General features: G+C 37.0%; 1 protein-coding gene across 1 annotated transcript in view; it reads left to right on the forward strand.

The window, feature by feature from the left end:
* Positions 1-20,641, forward strand: part of GRM8 (glutamate metabotropic receptor 8) — a 340,486-nt gene that overhangs the window by 267,007 nt on the left and 52,838 nt on the right. Inside the window, exon 7 of the mRNA XM_075491536.1 lies at positions 1,170-1,306. Coding sequence (XP_075347651.1) covers positions 1,170-1,306 — 137 coding nt within the window. The remainder of the gene's footprint in view (positions 1-1,169; positions 1,307-20,641) is intronic.

Here is a 20,641-nt window from a genome sequence, read left to right on the forward strand (position 1 = left end):
ACTCTCAGTGGACTTAGTGCCTCTAGGTGCTACATTAACAAGTCTTATACTGTAGGAATTTACTATGAACTGGATATTCTCCTTTTCTGGGCTGTTCGTATGGAGAAAAGTGAAAACATTGGGGGGTAGCTTTTGTGGTGGTTTGGTTCTTTTCCCCAGTAAAGATAGATTTCATTCTCCAGTCACTGAAATAGAACTTTACCATTTAGAACTTTTAACTAACAAATAAAACTTTTAACATACTTGAATTTGTCTTCAGTGGACCTCAACTATGAATATGATTCACCTGTAGATATGAATTTGGGGGATGGGTGAAAATGTCATTCTTTGTGTGGTTTTTGAAAAGTCTCTGTAGAAGTGCAGATCCTTGATGTCACCTTGAGGGAATTCATCAAAATGTGTTCTAATTTGGCTGGCCTGGTTGCCAAGGTAGATGTGTAGTTTTCAATCTTTGAACATTTTGTTGATCGAAGTAAGAACAGAGTGTTGATTTATAACTTTTGACAGCTTCAGAAATGGCCCTTTCTGCCAGGGAGTGTCATGTATAGGGGAGAGACCAACAAGCACAGCTGCTGTCCTTAATTTATTTTGATAGAACACTTTTACACAGGTGGTCAGTGCTAGAAACTGATCACATTAACTGTGACCAGATTTAGACACTTGCATCTCAAGGTCTTTTATGAGCGTTGGCTCCTAAGTTGATGATATTCATTTCATTTTCATACTTAACAGGGAAATTCTTTATGAAGTTCGTTACGAGATTGCTATTTTGTGCCTACTGCACTGTATTTACGACCTACTGTATTCACATCCTGAAGTGAAATTGTACCCTTCTGCAAGTCAAAAGAAGTTTCTCCACTTCTGTTTTGTCACAGAATTTCCTAATGTTCTGTAATACACACACAAAAAACCCCAACCAACCAACCAACCAAAAAGACTGCAAAAGATTAGCTTGTTAAATTGTTTTAATTAACCATAGATAGGGTAGATTTTGTGATGATGACAATAACACACATTTTCTCTTTGTGAGGTTTTTGGATTTATTACCATACTAACCTTGCATTATCAAGAACCTGCTCATCTAGTATATTTTGCCTCCAAAATATATTTTCTGGAAAATTGCTTTAAAGGTATTTATCCTAATTGCTTTTTAATTTTTTTTTTTTCAGGGAGTGCTGGAACACCTGTTATCTTCAATGAAAATGGAGATGCTCCCGGACGCTATGATATTTTTCAGTATCAAATCACCAACAAGAGTACAGAATACAAAGTAATTGGTCAGTGGACTAACCAACTTCATCTAAATGTAAGTACTAATTTGATTATGATGCTGACATTGGAGAATACTCATTTGAGTATCACATTGTTTCAAATAACTTAAAAAATATTGATGATTTCTTCTCTGTCAGTTGGCAGAAGAAAGCTCTTCCATTCTCTTCTTGAGAAGACAGTAAAAGATAACACAGTAACCCGAACCAAATTCTTTATAGTTTAAAGTAGGTTGGGTTGTGTATTTACCTGCTCCTTTAAAAGATATTTTAGAATCATTATATATCTGATATTCCTCAGACTGATTATGAAGTTAGGTAGGGAAATAGGAACTCATCCTTCAAAAGAAGGTGTCAGACAAAATGATGGGTACATATATATTGCCTAGGTATTTCAAATAATAAAAGGGGATGGAAATGTATTTAGTAAAAGAGAAGTTTGGACTCTAACCACTTCAGATTTAATTGAAACACTGGGATGATGAACTACTGCAATAAAAATATTTCTTAAATTTAAAGGGAGAATTTGGATTTTTTTCTATATAGTTAACTAGGATTAGTATAGTCCCTTATTACTTAATAGCAGAAGAAACAAAAGACACAACTTACCCATCCTTAGGAGGTGTTTCTAATTGCTGCTTTAATATGTTCTGCAAGTTTTGTGGTAGTTAAGCCTCACCTGTGCATGGAGTTATATTTGTTTTGAAAATCATCATCCCAATAAGATTCAGAGAACATAATATGCAATATTTGTATGACTGCTAAGCATCAAGCCACAGCTGTAACTTGAGACATTGTTGGGTCCAAGGCACTTGGTTGGCTCCATGCGAGGAGAGTTCCAGTCATGAGAAAAGCAAAATGGAGTTAACCTGTTTCCTTGTTAGCTTTGCAATATTTACAGGGTTTACTTGAGGTATGTTAGCCACTTGGGTAGCTCTGCAAATGTGAAATATCAAGTGTTGTTTTGCTAAGGGCTAATGAGAAGGGCAACAGTGTGAATTGATGACTAGGTTCACCAAAGGGAGTTTATTCGGTGACTTTAATCAAATCACAAAAAACAGGTTTCAAACTTCTCTGGTTTTCCATGTGAGAGGTTCCTGAAGAAGAGTAACAAAGACAGTGTAGTAAATATTTACAAATTATTCTCCTTTCGAGACTACTTTGCAATAATTATCTGGGCGCTACCCACAGTAACACATATGATAGCTCCCCATTTTCATCCATGGCTGTTAAACCACTTTACCATATCTACCATTTAATATCTATAACTACTTGGTAAAGACTTATTTATTTAATTATTCTGCCCAAATAGAAAAAACCCTACCAACAGAAACTGGGTGTAGCAGATGGTGTGGCAGTGTTATCTCCCTCCACTAACCTGGTATCTGTCTGTTGAAAGGCATGAAAGGAAAAAAAATGGTTAAACAAGTTTAAAGACTAATACTAAATAGTAATTTCTGGAAAACACTGGAGTTAGACCCTTATCATAACTATTATGGCATACATTCCAGATCTTCATACTTACTACGGTTTTGTGAAAAGTTAGTGTTTATTAAGTGAGCTAAAAAACTGATACACACATTTTCCACAAATGTTAGCACTAACATAGCAGTTACACAGTAGTAGCTAAAAGCTACCTTAGAATTTGCTTCAATTTTAATTCCATTCCAATCTCCCTTTCTCTATCTCCCCCTAGACTGCTAAATTTTTCATTAAGCCTGTAGCTTTTCAGTCCCATTATTTCTGCCTGATGTATGTGTACTCCAGGGAGTTCTCTGAAATATGATTAGATTGACTGCTACTCAGACCACTGAAACCACACCACGCTAACCACATTGACCACAAAGCTAACAGGAAAGGATTTATCTAAGGACACCCCTTGTTAACTCTCATTAAGAATGGATGTGTTAGGATGTTGTTTGCCCCTATTTTTTTCACCTCCATGAGCTCATGTGCTGGACACAACTGGTTGTCCAAATTCACGGGTGAGCTCTGTCTAGTGTGTGGAGTTGTGGAGATGTGAACGGGCGGGCACTGCTCTGCAGTGGGTGTTCCTGCTCCCAGCCTTTTGCCATGGCCCTGCTCTTGTCCCACCGTCCCCTGCTCTGCTGCACACCCCTTCCGCGCCTTTCACACCCCTACCTTTCACTCCTGTTTCTTGGCTTATTCATCTTTATCTAAAGCCTGGAAGATTTCTAAAGGGATGACAGGGCTTTATTTCTTAATTTGTCGGGGCTTGAGATTCTGGATGCAAGTCTCCATTGGTGTCTGCAGGCGCTGGTATAGTAACAATGAAGAAGGAAGTCGTAATAGTGGTGGTACAGTTTGTTTCCATCTGTTTCTATATTCACTAAACTTACTTAGCATGTGTTGAAGACAGCTTATGCCACATGATGATCTTCTGTGGCAAAGCTGTTGCCTCCTCTCACTAGACAAAATGTACTAAACTCAAGTAGTCTGTGAATGATTGTCAATATTTGTCCTGGTTTCAGCTGGAATAGAGTTAATTTTCTTCCTAGTGGCTGGTATAGCGCTGTGTTTTGGATTTAGTATGAGAATAATGTTGATAACACACTGATGTTTTAGTTGTTGCTAAGTAGTGCTTACACTGGTCAAGGACTTTTCAGCTTCCCATGCTCTGCCAAGTGCACAAGAAGCTGGGAGGGGGCACAGCCAAACTGGCCAAAGGGCTATTCCATACCATATGACGTCATGCTCCATATAGAAACTGGGGGCAGTTGGCCAGGGGGGCAGCGATCGCTGCTCGGGGACGGGCTGGGCGTCAGTTGGCAGGTGGCAAGCGGTTGCATCATTTGTGGGTTTTTTTCTGGGTTTTGTTCCTCTCTCTCTTTTGTTGTTTTCCTTTTCTTTACAATTATTATTATTATTATTATTATATTTTCTTTTCCCCAATTATTAAATTGTTCTTATCTCAACCCACGAGTTTTCTTACTTGTGCTCTTCCGATTGTCTCCCCCATCTCACCAGGGGGTGAGAGTGAGCGAGCGGCTGGGTGGTGCTTGGTTGCCAACTGGGGCTAAACCGAGACAATACTCCAAATCATCCTGTTGTAAATTAGGTAGTGCCTTTGATTGCAATGGATCAGAGGGAACACAGTGGATGTTTTCATTGGTTTTAGTAAAAACGTCTATATTTATTGAAGGCAAAGCACTGTTAGGATAGCAGAGCACTTTTTACCCTCCTGTTCTATAAAGGAGGTAGTTTAAAAATATAATACTTTTCTCACGGTATCCTTCATTCTTCTGCAGTTTTCTCTTAATGAAGACACATATAACTATGATTTTTAATGAATCTCTGTCAGCTAGATATCCTCTATAGGTATTCCTACTCCTGTTTTTACACATATTTCTACTTCAAATTGTGTGGTAACATGTTGTAGCTATCATTGTGTTTATGATTGTGTTAATCTATACAGCTGGCATTGTGCTTCAGAAAATTTATAGCTTTTATTCATTTATTTATTTTCTATGCCAGAAAATTCATGAAAGTACCAGGTTTGCAGTACATTTCAACCTTTGGAACAATTAATGTCACTAAGATTGGAACACGTCTTGCATCTAAATAACTGAATCAAAGGAATTCCTTTTTTCTTTCTGATTTTTTTTTCCTTTTTGTTTTCCTTTTCCTTAGGATGCTCTTTGATATTTTCTCTGTTGGGTTTTGGCTGTGGGTCTCCGTTGTGTGGGCTATGGCTCCTCACTGGGTGGCCAGCCCTGGTCCTGTCTCTGACCTCAACCCTCAGGATTCAGGATTCCTCTGCCAGGGTCTCTGCTTCCTCAAAGTTTTTGCTGGCTCTGCAGGGTCCTTGTGGTCAAGCTTCAGACTTGTTCCTTTCCTGGTGCAGTGCTGGCTTTCCCTTTGGGCAGAAAGTGCTGACTGGCTAGATAAAGACTCTGTATCATGCTCCCTAAGGGGCTCTTTGTCAGCAGGCTTCACCAGCTGCAGAGACCCTTCTAGCTGCGGTGCTGGTTTCTCCCTGTAGTCCTCAGTAACATTAATGCTCTCCTTTAGGCAGACTGACCTTTCAGATTTCCTCTGAAGCAGCTATAGCTTCCAGATATAGGAACTTCATTATTACTGATCAGTACTACTCTTGCAGTTCTTACAAAAAAGTTGCATATGTGACAATGATGAGAGATACAGTATAGAAGTTAAATTAAAAAAGAATCATGATCTTCAAAATTTAAATTTTTGTGTGATTCCTGAGTTTGAATAAGGTATCTCAATCTTTGACAGATGCAAGGAAAATCTGAAAGCAGATATTTAGAAACATCAAACTATAATCTCAAAGAACCTGATTGTCTTTTATACAATTATCACTTTACATGACTCCGACAATGTAAATTTACACCCCTTTTAAAGTCCTTTTATTCTCTAAAGTTGCCTGACTTTAAATGATCTTCATATACTGAAATAGCCAGACCTTACAAATTTGTAGTATCACTTTGAAGGAAATAATAATTGCTTTAGTACTTCTGATCACTGACTACATGTTAACTGTCAGGGTTTTCTGTTGTTTGTTTTCCTCATTTTCTTTTCTTTATCAGTAGAAGAAGATAACTTATTTTTCAGGAAACTCTGATAGTTAAAATCCTTTCTTCCAAAAAATATTCTGGTTTTCATAATGAATAAAAATACAGGAAAAGGTAGCCGTTTCTGCAAATGTTATGTTTTATTCATATTGCAACAGTATTTTGCATATCAGGTCACACGTAGAAGTTCCTACAAATGTGTGGGTTTAGCAAATTTCTCAACCATGTAATCTCTCTAAGGGGAAAGTTGTTAAAAACAAGCTTGCTTTTCCTGGCACTTACGATTGGAAATCAACTTCCTTTTATGATTAATAATGAATTCCCTCTTAGAAACTGTGTTCTGTATTGCACGTGTTGTAATAAGGGCTAGATCGAGATGCTGACTGATGGCTTTTGTCAGTGGCAGTAAATGGAAATATTCCCAGTCCTAAAGCTCTAATAACAAGTTTCTCAGTTTCCTTTCCTTAGGAACCCATTCAGTTTGTTCTGGTTCATTTCTGAGGGACTTTTTTCCCCTCTTTAAAAATGTTCTATTTTGAAACCTAAATGCCAGTTGGAAAAAGAAAAGTTGAAATGTTTAAGAATTTTAAAATCTAATATCTTGACTTTAAAAAAAAATCCTGTTTAATATAGTTTAAAGCATTCTCAGATTTCATTTCAAGTTTATACATAGTTTTGGTCTAGCAAAATCTGTGTTTAAAGATCCTAATCTGAAAAAATATGCAGATCCAAGTCCATATTCTTTCAAGTTAGTAATTTTGATTGATGGGACTTCAGGCAGACACAATTATTGGTGCTTTCAGCATCAGGTATTTAGCTGATGCAGTTAAAAAGCTTGGGTGGATATCCATTTATGTGATATTGTTCCTTAAGAAAAAAACAAAGCATATCAAAACACTGTATGTTTCAAGTGAAAACAGTGAATTTTTTAAGACAGAATTCACTTGTGTTTGGTTTGGTATATTTTTTCACCAGAACACAAGAGTTCTGTTGAAAGGCAAGAGAAATTTTACAATAACAGATTTGTAACATTCTCTTAGAAATAATAGGATGCATAAACTTTCAAATTTATGCAGTATATGCACTGAGGATATAAATGACTCAGGGGCATCCATTTATCTGTAATGGTCTTGACTTATGACTAAGAAAACCATAAATTAAAATTACACTGATGTGATGAACTATCAGAGAGACAGCCATAATCATCATCAGCCTTAAGCACAGTGTTTGGTGAAATGGTAAAAATTGGGAACCCCACATCGACAACGAGCTTCCCTTCAGGCACCCGTATCACAAAAAGATTTGAATCAGTATTTGATTTCTCTTCTTTTCTAGGACTCTTGTAAATTATGTATCTAATCCTGAAGGAAACTATCAACACTGACATTAGTCAATTCTTTTTGGAAGTAACATTCAAAATGCATTAGTTCCCTTTCTTGTGACATGGTACAAGAAAATGATTCAAGAAGCTTCTGATGTTTTCTCTAACTGCAGCAAATAAGTTTCAAGCTTTGCTGTAGGCCACTATATTTCATTAAAGAAGCCAGAGAGCCTCTTTTTCCTGTGGTAGCTATTATATAATTGATAGATGTTTTCAAATTGCTGAACCTAAGCCCTGTGTTTAACAAAAGAACACACTACAGTGAAATACACAACAGGAGCACTTAGTGCTGTATTTGATTATATCTATAAACAAAATATGACAATCATACTGCCTGCAGGGTGTTCTTCTGCCCATATGTAATAGGGCAGTAGAGTTCAAACTTACACTCCATCCATGTTATCTGCCTGAAAATTGTTGATGCTGGGTTAAAAATAAAACTCAATGAGACAAGCAAAAATGTTTTAGGTTCTTCTATTCTTCTCAAAATTATACTGCTGTCTTCCTTTATTCTATACAGGGCTGAAAGTAGAAAGAGACTATTATGGTTTTTAGAAGACTACTTAGGTTTTACAAAGCTAGTCCTGATCTTAGCACTGGCCAGTAAGTATGACTCACTCAGGATTTATTCTTCTTTATTGTCAGTCTGAGGTCAATATGAGACATGTAGTCACAAGGACCAATGCTAGACTGAAGAGGTAAGACAACAGTAGGCTACAGTGGATGCAAATTGTAGACAAGCCAGCAAAATACAAAAAATGTGGAATAAAATTGGGATTTTATGATTTTGAAAGGTTACAGATTGTATTATTCATTTTAAAAATTTCTTTGGGATGGGGGGGGGGGGGGGGAATAAGCTGAATACAGATGTTGAAAAAGCCTTAAATTATTTTGAGATGTGCCTGTAGTAGAACAGATGCTATTTCAGACAAGACTGCAAATCAGAACAGAACTTGGATTCAAGACCAATGACCTTAGAAGAACCCAAGAAGAATGACAACTTGTCTTCCTTCTGAAGCTTTTTACTTTGTTGGTCCTAATAGTCTTTTTTTTTCCCTCAATGAAACAGACATCTTGACTGATTCTCTAGAGAAAAAAAAAAATGGAAAAAAGAGAGCTGTTAAGAAAATATCCTGAACTTGGATAACCATTTGTTCTTCATTAGAATGATACCAGATTGCCAGTGAAACAGCTTCTGCTTGATGAATGATGGGGAGTTAGGATGAATAGGGATTTCTTCCCACCTTGTCAGGGTCAGTGAAAGTCAGGTTTCTCAAATGAAGCATGGGCTTACAGTTGCATTCTTGGCTGTGAATTTGTCACAGGATTCCTGAGTTGATGGTACATATTTTACAGTTTTTTGCCATCACCCTTTGTAAGAAGTGTTATGATTAGAATGAACTGTTCTTTAAATAGCCATAGCCAACAGGACCATGGCGTATTCTTGTTTTTTCAGAAAACCAGAAAGGAGGCCTTGCCATGCATGACAAATAAAATAAATCACTTGTGTTTTAAATTATTCTTTTCTCTTTCACAATAAAAACAAGTGTGCAGTGATAGAACAATGAAAAATCAGGAGCTTTTATATGTATTCCTGGAGAGTTCTGCGTTCACATATGGGCCTTCAGAGCAGGGTTAGCTGCTCCCCTGGTACCAGCTAATGTGGCTTTAGCATAGACAAACAGCTACTGGGCATAGCAGATAGTTTGGATTATGTATGGTTGGCAGCAAGTCTCCAGTGAATTGCTTTGTGAGGTACCAGTGTGAAACATGGAATATCAGCATGTTTCTTCCCCAGTCTCTTCCATCTTTCTCCTCTCCCCCACAGAAATTTATATATATATTGTAATTTGAAGATTGAGCTGCCCTTTAAACCTGGAAGCAAAATGTTCATGCTTAAATGTAAAAATGGTGGATTAAATGACTTTAATTATTGTTAATTTGTGTTACATAATGGAAGTCTACTACTAAATTAAAAATCATTAAATGGAAAACGAAAGAGACATTCAGTGGTTATGACATGATGAAAGAGAATAACCAGCAGTTAGTGGAACATTACTATATGATTACTTTTTCTGTTTGCTTTGCTGCAATTTCTCTTCATCTTGCAGTAGTATTAATTTCATTTCTTTAGGATAGTCATCTAATATTTATCCAGGAATTTTCGTCCTGATAAATTCCCAAACACTTCTTTTTTTAAAATTATTTAAAGACAGGAAGTGAATTATTTTCCACATTTCCAAAATGGTATCACTGGTTTTAGTAGTGATATTGTGATAGTACAGCTTAAGGCAAGGAATGAGGAATGTGTAGCTAATCTCATTGTAACTTCGGCTTGCAGTAAAGAGATTTAGTGTTGAGTGGGACAATAGGATGTGCCGGTGTTGTGGTTTAGCCCCAGTTGGCAACCAAGCACCACACAGCTGCTTGCTCACCCTCCCCCCTGGTGGGATGGGGGAGAGAATCTAAGAGCAAAAGTAAGAAAACTCGCGGGTTGAGATAAGAACAGTTTAATAATTGAAATAAAATAATAATAACAATAATAACAACAACAACAAATTGTAATGAAAAGGCAAACAACTGGGGGGGGGGGGAGAACAAAGCCCAAGAAAAAAAACAAGTGATGCAACTGCTCACCACCTGCTGACTGATGCCCATCCCATCCCTGAGCAGTGGTCACTGCACCTCGGTCAACTCCCCCGAGTTTCTATACTGAGCATGACGTCATATAGTATGGAATATCCCTTTGGCCAGTTTTGGTCAGCTATCTTGGCTGTGCCCCCTCCCAGCTTCTTGTGCACCTGGCAGAGCATGGGAAGCTGAAAAGTCCTTGACCAGTGTAAGCACTACTTAGCAACAACTAAAACATCAGTGTGTTATCAACATTATTCTCATACTAAATCCAAAACAGCACTATACCAGCTACTAGAAAGAAAATTAACTCTATTCCAGCTGAAACCAGGACAGCCGGGAATGACTGGATCAAATATGGAGGTGAGCAGTAATGTTTCCAGTAACTCCATTAATTGAAGTGGAAAGCACAGGCATATTCCCCTTTATGGAAAGCATAGGCATAAAGCTAAGCAATGGCTTTGGAATTGTTAACTGAGATTTGCATCGCCAGGGGCAATTGCAGCAAGGAACTCCTAGACTGCTGATGTAATCCATCTGTTCTCTTCCCCAATGCTATGACCTCGTTAACAGAACTGTGTCTTCACTTCGAAAAGTAGAGTAGCTGGAGAGAGTCCAGCTGCAAGCAATGACACTGATCAGCCATCTAAAATTATGCCTGCAGGGGAAGGTTGAGCAAACTAGGATTGTTTAGTCTGGAGAAGACTAAACTGAGGGGAGTTAATATCTTTCAATACAGAAAAGATTATTCAGGAAAAGAACAAACTGTTAGTCATAGTTAATTTGGCTATTAGGAGAATTAGTGGATTTGAATTACAGTAAGAGAGATTTAATGCAGACATGCTGGAAGATTCTAACGATGAGGATAATTAAGCACTGCGCTGCATTGCCTGGGAAGCTGGGCAATCTCCAGTGCCCTGGTCTGGTTGGAGCAGGTGATCTGTACAGACTGATTTTGCATAGTTGATTCAGAGGTGGGGCCAGAGGGTTACTTCCGAGATCTCCTTCAGCCATCATTTCTTAAGTTTTCTGGCTTTTGAGAGTTCGTTTTGTTTGATTTGCTAGTAATCCCCTCAAAGGTAGATTTCCTGTATGCCTTGAGCAAATGCTGGGAGGGATACAAACAACTGGACTCATACACTAAGTTTCCTGAGTGAATGCAAGACTGCATGTTTTTCGCAAGAGCTCTAGAAGAACACCATGATGGATGTATTAGTTTACAAACTTGGTTACCTATTTAGGATCTTCTTTTGCTTCAGGTTGTGCATCACTTTAGTAGGTAAGGACAGCTTTTCTATGAATCCTTGGAGAGATTTCTGTTCACATACAGGGCTCCAGATTGGACTTTTTTTTACATGAGAGCTGCTTAATACTTCCCAAACTGATTTATGTTCCTTTATGGCTATATGGAAAAGAGTTTACTCTTGTGACAGGGGTCATTTCTTTTACTTAGACCTTCTTTCCCTACTGTTTCTCAGAGAAGCATTTTCCCTGTAACCAAAAGCAATACAGCAACTCTACCCATAACAATATTTAAAATACATCATTAATTAGCCAAGAAGTAGGAAAAGTGTGATCATCAGTATTTCTTATTTACTTTATTCTTATAAATATAAAAAACCGGTTTCTTAAATAGGTATTCTGTAAAACCGCAAAAGGCAGTCTAAAGAATTTACCTGTCATGAGAACACATTGAAATATTTCTATTTATCTGGCGTAGTTACGGTCTTAGTTTTTCATTTGTGCTCAAAGTATTTAGTACCTGAAATCTGCCCAAGCACTATAGAAGACAGCTAAACAGATCTCAAGAGACTATCTAGCCCTTGCATAAAGTTAGCATCTTCTATACTTATGTTACTCCAAGGATGAAGACTTTACAGCCTCTGAAGGCATTCTCTTCCTTTTTTTAACTACCCTTATCACTCTGAAGTGTCTTATAAATACCTGACTTTACTCCTCATTGCTATAATTTAAGCTCGTTACTTCTTATTTTATTCAGCATACATCGAGCACATCCTCCTCCTTTTCATGTATTTGAAGACTGTTGTTTTACCCCCTAGACTGTGTTATTTCTTCAGGCTATACAACCTGCATTTGTTCAATTTACTCACATAGATCATGTTTTCTAGAAACACTTCTGATCTTTGCTGATTTTCTCTGGACTCCCCATTTGATTCTCCTTCAAACTGAAACACAATGATCCAGCCTTCACAAAGTGCTCTGGCTGAAGTCTCACTAGTGCAGAGTACAGAAGAAACATCATTCCAGAGTAGAGGGGAAAGATTATTTTATCTATCCGCATTTCTCAGCATGGCATTTGCCCCTTTTGCAACAGTATAACATTGGTTCAACGTATTATAATGCACTAGAGCCCCGAGATCTCTTTTTTGCTGAAGAGCTGCTATCTTTCTATCCTTCCTGACCCATAATGTGCTACCTGTTGGTTGTCCCTATTATACTGCACACTTTTTTTTTTCTGACTCTCTGCAGTATCATTTGGAATAAGTGTCCTGACGTTCAGTATAGCTTCAACCTTTTCCACTGTTATTGCCCAAATTTGATCACCATATACTCTATTTTATCATCCAAACTGCATTGAGTGGTTATTACAAGTATTGAATAATAGCAGACTAAGAATAGACCTTTCCAGGCCCCACCTTGTACCATCCCTTCCATTCTGACAGTGAATCAATGACAAATTTTATCTTCCCACAGCTTTCTGATACAATTTGCACCTAGCCTTTAGGGGCTAGATCTGTTTCAACAGGTTGCTTATGACTGAGAGTGTAATTTGAGATGGTGTCACAAATCCTTCTAATGTTAAGATAAATGACACCTAGCTGCTTGCCTCTCATCCACGATGCCTGTTACCCTCTCACTGAAGGGAATGTGACAGCTCATTGTTGACAGATCCCCTTTGGCTGTTATTTGTCTTGTTTGTTTTCTCTGTGTTTTTGAAATGTGTTTCTTTCAGGATTTTTCTGGGAATTCAAGTTAAACTGAATGATTGATAATTCCCTGGCTGCTTCTTTTCCCCCTTTTTCTGAGCATAAGCACTACGTTTCCCATTTGCAAGTTCTCCATACTTCCCCATAAAGCCTCAAGAGCTTTCTATCTCCTCAGTCAGTTCTTTAAGTATTGTAGAATAAATCTCAATATGTTCAGTCCATATGAAAACCCCTGACTTCCTGAAGTACTCTTATTTTGAACGGGTTCATCTTTCTTTCCTTAGTAACAAGGATTTTTTTTTTTTCTCCTTCTTTTCTGACTAAATGTGCTGTGTGGTATTTTCTCCAGCTTAAACTTCTTCCACATGCTTGTTTTGTGCCTGCCAGATCACTAAGTCTCTCCACAGAATTTTCAGTTTAATTATTGACTCTTCATTCTAAGCAGCAGCATAGATTTGGCAGAAAGAGCTCTTCCCCTGCTGCTGAAAATCTCAGTATAAAACACAGTCTGTTTTCTGCCAGTTCTGAACTAGTTCAGACTTTCAGAGTTTTTATAACTGATTTTGTTACCTGCCTGGAATGGTGTTTAAAGGGCCAGTGTGATTTTATTTTGTTTATGTACTGCTCAAAATTCAAAATTATTATCATGGAAAGCTCTGACTGTTCACTAAGAGGAGCTGGCAAAGAAGACATGAGTTATTCTAGTGGAAAACCACCTTAAAGTAATGTCAACATGTACGTCTCCGTGTTTAGGATTTTGCAGTGCTTCAGGGTAGAATGTACTACACATAGCAGCTTTTTTTCCTAAAAACAGGTTGGACAAATATGTCAGGAACGGTTTAGGTATAGTGCCTCTTTTCTTGAGACAAGGAAATAAACTTGATCCGTACATTTCAACCGAGCTTGTCTGTTCCTCTGTCACAGTCAATTAAGGTACAAGGTTGCTGAGGTGAAGGCAACTTCGCTCAAAATTTCAAGTGCTTTGCTTTGCTGAAACACTGTTTAGAAACTGAGAAGCACAGGATCACAGGATATTCCAGCTCTGCTTTCTGTTATTGTTTGAGAGGTCAGTGATGAAGTTATTGCCTTTGTGCTTTCTGTCTTGCTGCTGCTTATGCTTGGATGGAAAGCTCAGGAAATAGATGCAAAATTGCCCTGCTCTCTTCTTTCAGTTCCCTTATTAAAAATCTTTTTGTTACAATTTCCTCAAAAAACATCTGTTTAGAGGTATGCCATGGCTGCCAACTATCATGCTGATCAGTGTTGCCTTATTGGTTTTAGGATGTCCTTTTCTGTGTTCTGCTGATACTTTGCTTTCCTTTATCTTATGGTTTGACTGTGAATCCTTTAGGATTGAGACCATCATTTTTTCTTGTGGATTCTTTATAGCCATTAGTGCTATTGAGGTCTTGGTCTGTGAGCAGTGTGGGAATCAAAATAATATATTATTTGTGAGTTGCTATTATTTTGTGGGAAAGGATGTGCAGGTTGGAATTTAGAGGCATTCATTCTTCAGTTTCTTATGCACAGCAGCTTTTGCACTGATCAAAAAACAGGAAATAGATTAAACCATCTAAAAATAATGGGGCAGGGTTAAAACCAAACCCACCAATATATTTTTTCATACTGAACTGAGGCTTTTTATGATTGGCTAATTTCTAGTTTTAAAATAACAAAATATTAAAGATAACAAAAAGGGTGACAGGTCATCTCCTTAAGTAATATTAAGTATGTGTATGGGTCATGCCCTTGTTAGCATAACTCTACTGAAGTTACTGGACTGATCTAAATCTGCTGAAGGTCTAGCCCAGTACATTTTTTTGCAGGCCATCATGAAGGTGTTTGAGGACAGTAGCTTCTTGTTTTGATAAAGAAACTCACCTTTAAACCAACAGAATGATTAAAAGCATGTAATAGTGACTATTTTTTCAACAAGCAATGAGATTTATTAAAGGAATTAGCCTTAAAATTAAAGAAAAAAAAATTCCTTTAAAGTCAAATGGCAGCTGTACTTAACCCCTTGTGTTCCTTCTGTTTACTCTGAGCTGTGAAGTGGGGGAGAATCTGAGCACCATTGGGAACGAAAGGAGTCTGACACAGATTGGAGGGAAATATAGTAGCTATGGAGCACCGGACTTGGGACAGGCCTGACTCAAACTTTAACTTAGGTAACTGTAAATAAAAGCAACAGATTTGGGAGGGAGCATGTTGGTTATGGGTATTAAAAGCTTCATCAAGAAATGCAACTAGTCCATTAAACTAGTGATGGCATGAACCTTGGGCAGAACTGAGAAGATTCCCAGGCACAAGGAAAGTGTCATTAAAAAACTCTTTGACAGAAGTAGGCTCCCGTTCTTTTCTCCAAGCACTTCTTGAAGTATGCTTGCAGGCTATTTCTGCATGATCAACTGCAGGAAGAAAAAAGTACTTCCAAGCCTTATGGTTCAAATAGCCTTAGTACTAGAGCTGGTCAAAACCTATCACTTGACAAAAAAGGGCGATAGTGGAATGTTTCTTCTCAAAACAGCAATTTCTTAAAGAAAAATCTAAATCTGACAATTTTTTTTTTTAATTTAAGTTTTTTTGAATATGCTTAATTATAAGCAAGGTTATAGCACAGTCTGCTTTTGGTAGCATATAATGACTTCAATCCCTGTGTGTACATCATAAGTTATATATATAAGTGCTCGTTAAAATCTCTCCAAGTGCATGTCAGGTACATGTAAGGGCAGTAAGGACCTCTAGGTAAGCATATACGATAGAGATTATCTATGTGAAAATGGTCTGCATGAAGAATAACTTTGGAAACCTGATTTGCAGCCTGATCCATTGATAGTAATTACATATTTTCAAAATATAGAAAATAGACCACGCAAAGCACTTCCAAAAAATCTGAAGTCTGCTGATGTCATCTTGAATAGGATTTTTCTGTGTCATAAAATTATTAAGGAAATAATTGTGGTGGGGCTTTTTTGTTTGTTTGGATTTTGTTGTTGTTGTTGTTTTTTGGGTCTCATTTGTAAATAGAGACTATCTCCAGAAACAAGTGCTTAAAAATTACTTGTGATTCATGCTTCTAAGAAAGAAAAAAAAAATCTTGCTTATATTGAATAGAAGTGCCTACTAGATTGCTGTAAAATGCCGTCTGATAGTTACACAGTGCAGTAACAGTAGCTGTTTACTTGATGACTTGCTAATCACTGCACTTTGTGCTAGTGTACTCCCCATGGCATCTGAGAATAAAATGTTGTTTTCCAGGTATTCCATGCACATTAATAAGTTTGTTGTTTGGCAAATTGAAGAAGGGAATATATTGCAGCTCCTCCTACTCTTGTACCAAGAGTCTGTTAGGGTCAGCACTTTTGTAGCTCATCAGTACCAACAAAACCACAGGTAGAGAAAAGTAAAAGTAAAAGAAGTAAAATAAACAGTTCCCAAACCATTCAAAGACTAGCATTTTAAGACTGGGTTTTAAAGTCTGTCTAGCACTAATAAACACTCTGTAGATTATGATACAGTGGTACGATTATTCCCTGTTTAAGGTTTCCACGGCATGATCCTCTATGTAAGTATTCAGCAGTCATGAATTATATGACTTAACTAGTGAGATTCGTTTCTTTGAGGTAAAATGACAGTCTCAGCACACTAAATAACATACTTCCATTGATGAAGCAAGGATAGTATTTAACCTTTTCTGTTTATCAGCATAGGAAACTTTATATTTTTTTACACTGTTCTTTTCTGTTTGTATGTATTACCTCAGAGCATCCTTCCCTTTAATTATTTTGCCCCAGCTGAGAATGACTTGCTAATATGGCTAATATGGCCATTCTCTTAGCTTTAGTAATTCCAGAGATTGGTGATATTGTAGTTCTGGGAAACTGGAGATGACAAGAAAGATCTTGACATGCTGAGGAAGCACAGAATTGTTATGATGTTTCTGGTATTAATTCTTTGAAAAATTATTGCTCAGATTTAAAAGTAAAAATTGTTTTAATCAAACTTTCTAAAAATATAAGTACTTGCTGGGCAAAAAACCTTGAAGACCTGAGAGATGGAGATCAGTTATATCCCTGCTTAAACTTCTTACCCACATTTTAAACTTAAGTGTCTCCACTGCTCCTGTCTGCATGACAGCTTCCCTCCAGCCAATTGCAAGGTTGAGATTCAAGCAGGTTAAATGATTTACCCAAGGTTACCAAGAAAGTCAGACTGTATCAGAGCCATATAGGCTAACTGTAAGCTTAGAGACCAAAGTTGTTAAACCACTCTGTAACACTGCTTTCAAATAATATAAATATCACCTTCCTTTCTGTAGTCCAGGACATTTTAAATCATACATGCATGTAAATACGTATTCAAATTTAAATGACAGTAAATTTAACTGGTTTTTTTTTTCCTTTAGGGAAGCTGTTTTTCCTTTAGGAAAGCTGTTTTTTTTTTTCCTTTAGGAAGCTGTTTTTCCTTTAGGGAGATAGAGATGGTAAGTGGTGTGCCTAGGAAGAACTTTAAACAGGTGGATTCACAGTTAGGAGAAATCAGCTTCCATCTGGGTTGTAACAACAACCTGTGCTTCTGTTCCTAAAGAAAAAAAGAAAGAATGATATTCCTTGTAGTATTTCAGACTGTTCCTTTAATGGTCATTGCATCTAATCAAGCTTCTCAGACTCCTCTTCAAACTGATATTCAACTGCATTCATTTTCAACCAATATGTGGTAAAACCAAAGATATGATCCCGTGTTCTTTGCAAATCTCTAGGAACGTCTATGCCTGAAATTCCAGAAAATGACATCTCAGTTGTTAGGAAAACGTCTGTATGGGGTGAATGAGGTAAATAACTTACAGCAATTATGGCAAATGTGGTAACGATAGTGATTTTACACTGCCATTGACAATCTGGATTCATTCTGGGGTTTGTTTTCTTTTGTTTTTTAATTTAAAACTGTATTTTTTTGTCCTTGACTTATTTCCCTTCTTCACATGCTTCTCAAATATTTGTACGTTTAGTCTGTAAGTATAACCAGCTTTTCTCTAGAGAGGTAAAATCTGTCTGACAGACTGAATGCAATGATCATTATATTTAGGCTCATAATGAATTCACTTTAGTTGAACCAGTTTCAGTTTAATTTTGGTTTTTGATGGTTCAGATAACTTGATTGGACAAGGTACATTAGAGACTTGAACTTTTACTGTGCGAACAGATACATTAGACGATTTAAAAAGCTAAATATTACACTAAATTGCCTTAATTCACTCACTTGCTATGCCTCTCTGATGAACCTTTTTGTCAGAAGAGAAATACTTCCAGGAACTCAAGACAAAAATAAGAACAACTCTTAGTGACAACTGGAGGTGATATTTCAGTTCTTTGTCATTTTTATAATTAAGAACTTGAATATCTATTAAAAGCCATATGAAGTTATATGTGAGAGCCTTGATGCTTCTGAAAGTCTTGGCTAACTGACTACAAAATAAGATGTTTGCCTGCTCCCATAACTCTAGTAGAATGCACTACTTGCATTCCTTTGTCCAAATCTTGTATAATTCCATTCATTACAATAATATCCTTAAACACATATTTTTCATTATTTTAAATAAATATCTAGCTCTGAGATAAGACTTCAAAAATGAAAATTCCTGCAAGTGGTAATATAACATAGTCAGAAACATTAAAATATTATCCACCAATGTCCTTGATATAAACTCTCTGAACGCTGTCCAAGTGCCTTTATATAGTCACCAGTTGCTGACTTATGTAAGTGATAAATTATTCCATGATCATTAAGAATGGAAAACAGAGTGGTTTTGTACACAGAAATGGTTCAGAAATGATGTGTGACCTATCAACAGCATTTTTGATCAGTTTCCTCCGGTTGCTGAGGGCATCGCTAAATGAATGAGTTGCTTGATTATTGGAAGAACGTAGAAATGTGAATGTGCTACTTGTACTGTGTCATGTAATTCTCATCTTGTTTTAGCCCGGTTCTCACATCATTAATTTTTACCTTTATTATTAGATATTAGAGGAAATTGTATTTGTAATGTTCATGAAGGACAGAGGTGTTTACTCAATTTTGATATGAAATGGCATTTTGTCTGTATTTTAATGGTATAGTGAACTGTGAATCTTAGTGCTGCAAATTAAAGCAAATTGCAGCTCCATCAGGCAAATATCTCATATAGAGATGATTTTTATGTCTATTTAAATAGCAATGAAGCCATTCTCTTTTTGTATCATGATGCATTTCATAGAAAATGAGTACGTGTCTTACAGACATGCTGTCATACTCTTTGTGATGTTTTCACTCCAGTAAGTATTGGAATAGTAGAAAATGGAACCTCATCTTAGGGGAATGTGAGGTACTTCATGATAGCACATCAATCTATCAGACACTTTCTGAATTCAGAGAAGCTACTCAAATAAAATTAATAATAATGTTTAAACTATTATTAATAATAGATACAGAGCTAGGCTATTCCTGTCCACCCGACCTATGATGAATTCAGATACATTTAACAATGAACTTTGCCTTGTCATATATCACACTGTAGTGAACAGCAGCTAGAAGATGTCACGTGAAAATGAAGGTGACAAAATAAGTCTTCTAGAAACTAAAAGGCTACTTAATAATCTGAAACTCACTCAGCCTTAGCAGGGTCTGAGCAGTATAAAGAGTGCTGCAGACCCAGATATTTTGATGAGGAAGGGCTGAAGAGATGCAGAACTTTTTCATTCTTTTTCAATGTCAAGAACCCCCTTCTTTTCTGTCTTTTGTCTGGCTTTGACTTCTTTGTCAGTTTCCCCCCTGAGAATTTTGTTTAAAAATGTGTGCCTAAAGTTAAGCTCCCCTGAAGTTAGTTTTGTAACATTTGAACGTCTAGATCACTTTGAGGCAGGTTTTCCGAAGTATTTGGATTGTGAAAATTACAGATGGAAGCGTAGTGGGATTTTCAAAAGCACTTAAACAGATAAGGCACTTAGCTCCCATTTAAATTAATTAGCTGGATTGAACAAGTTCCCTTTGGCGCTTTTGAAAGTTCCACTGCTAAGGGTTTATGTCGACATAAAAAAATTTGATTTTCAAAAGAGGCTGAGAATTCAGCAACTCCCTTTAAAGTTTATGACTATTACAGGTTTTCAGCAGTTCTGAATATTATACAATGTCCCTGGCTTTATGTTCCCAAATGATCCTCCTTCACTTTCTTGTTTCTTAACATTTTCTACTATCATTTATTGTCTAAAGTTAATCTCAGAGAAGAAGTGGGATCAATAGTACTATAACCTAAGGATAGAAAAATAATGACATGGGTGAATCTTCTGCACGGGTTTGAGAAGCCGGGTCCTTTGGTATATACATTCAGTGACTGAAAAAACTGATAGAGCTTTAAGACCATTGTTGTAATGATATCTTGTACTGGATTTCCTTATTACATTCATATTATGCAAAATAATAGCTCAAAAATACATTACAGGCAAAGAGTGCTGCAGGTTATGGCTAGCTGGGAATGAACCAGATGACCAGAATTAGCATGACTTTTCAGTCTTTAATTGCTGCATATACAGAAACCCTTAGCAGACCTGTTCAGATGTAATAAAAGCAAGCAGTACTCACTCTGAGGTATAGTTTCGCCTGCCCTTTACTCTGCCTCTATTACGGTAGTGTCTAAGTAGCAGTCTGAGGTTGTACACACATTAGCATTTTAGTTTCAATTGAGTCTGCTTCTGAAATGAATCTGCTAATTATTCCCACTTAGCACACTTGTGGAGTGGGTCTCAGGCTATGTGAACTGGATTGCTTTTGGCTGAAATGAAAACAGGAGATGCTTTCTGGAAGGGCATCTAATCTTTAATCATTACT

The sequence above is a fragment of the Mycteria americana genome, chromosome 1 (genome assembly GCF_035582795.1).
Source record: "Mycteria americana isolate JAX WOST 10 ecotype Jacksonville Zoo and Gardens chromosome 1, USCA_MyAme_1.0, whole genome shotgun sequence".
Lineage (NCBI taxonomy): Eukaryota > Metazoa > Chordata > Aves > Ciconiiformes > Ciconiidae > Mycteria > Mycteria americana.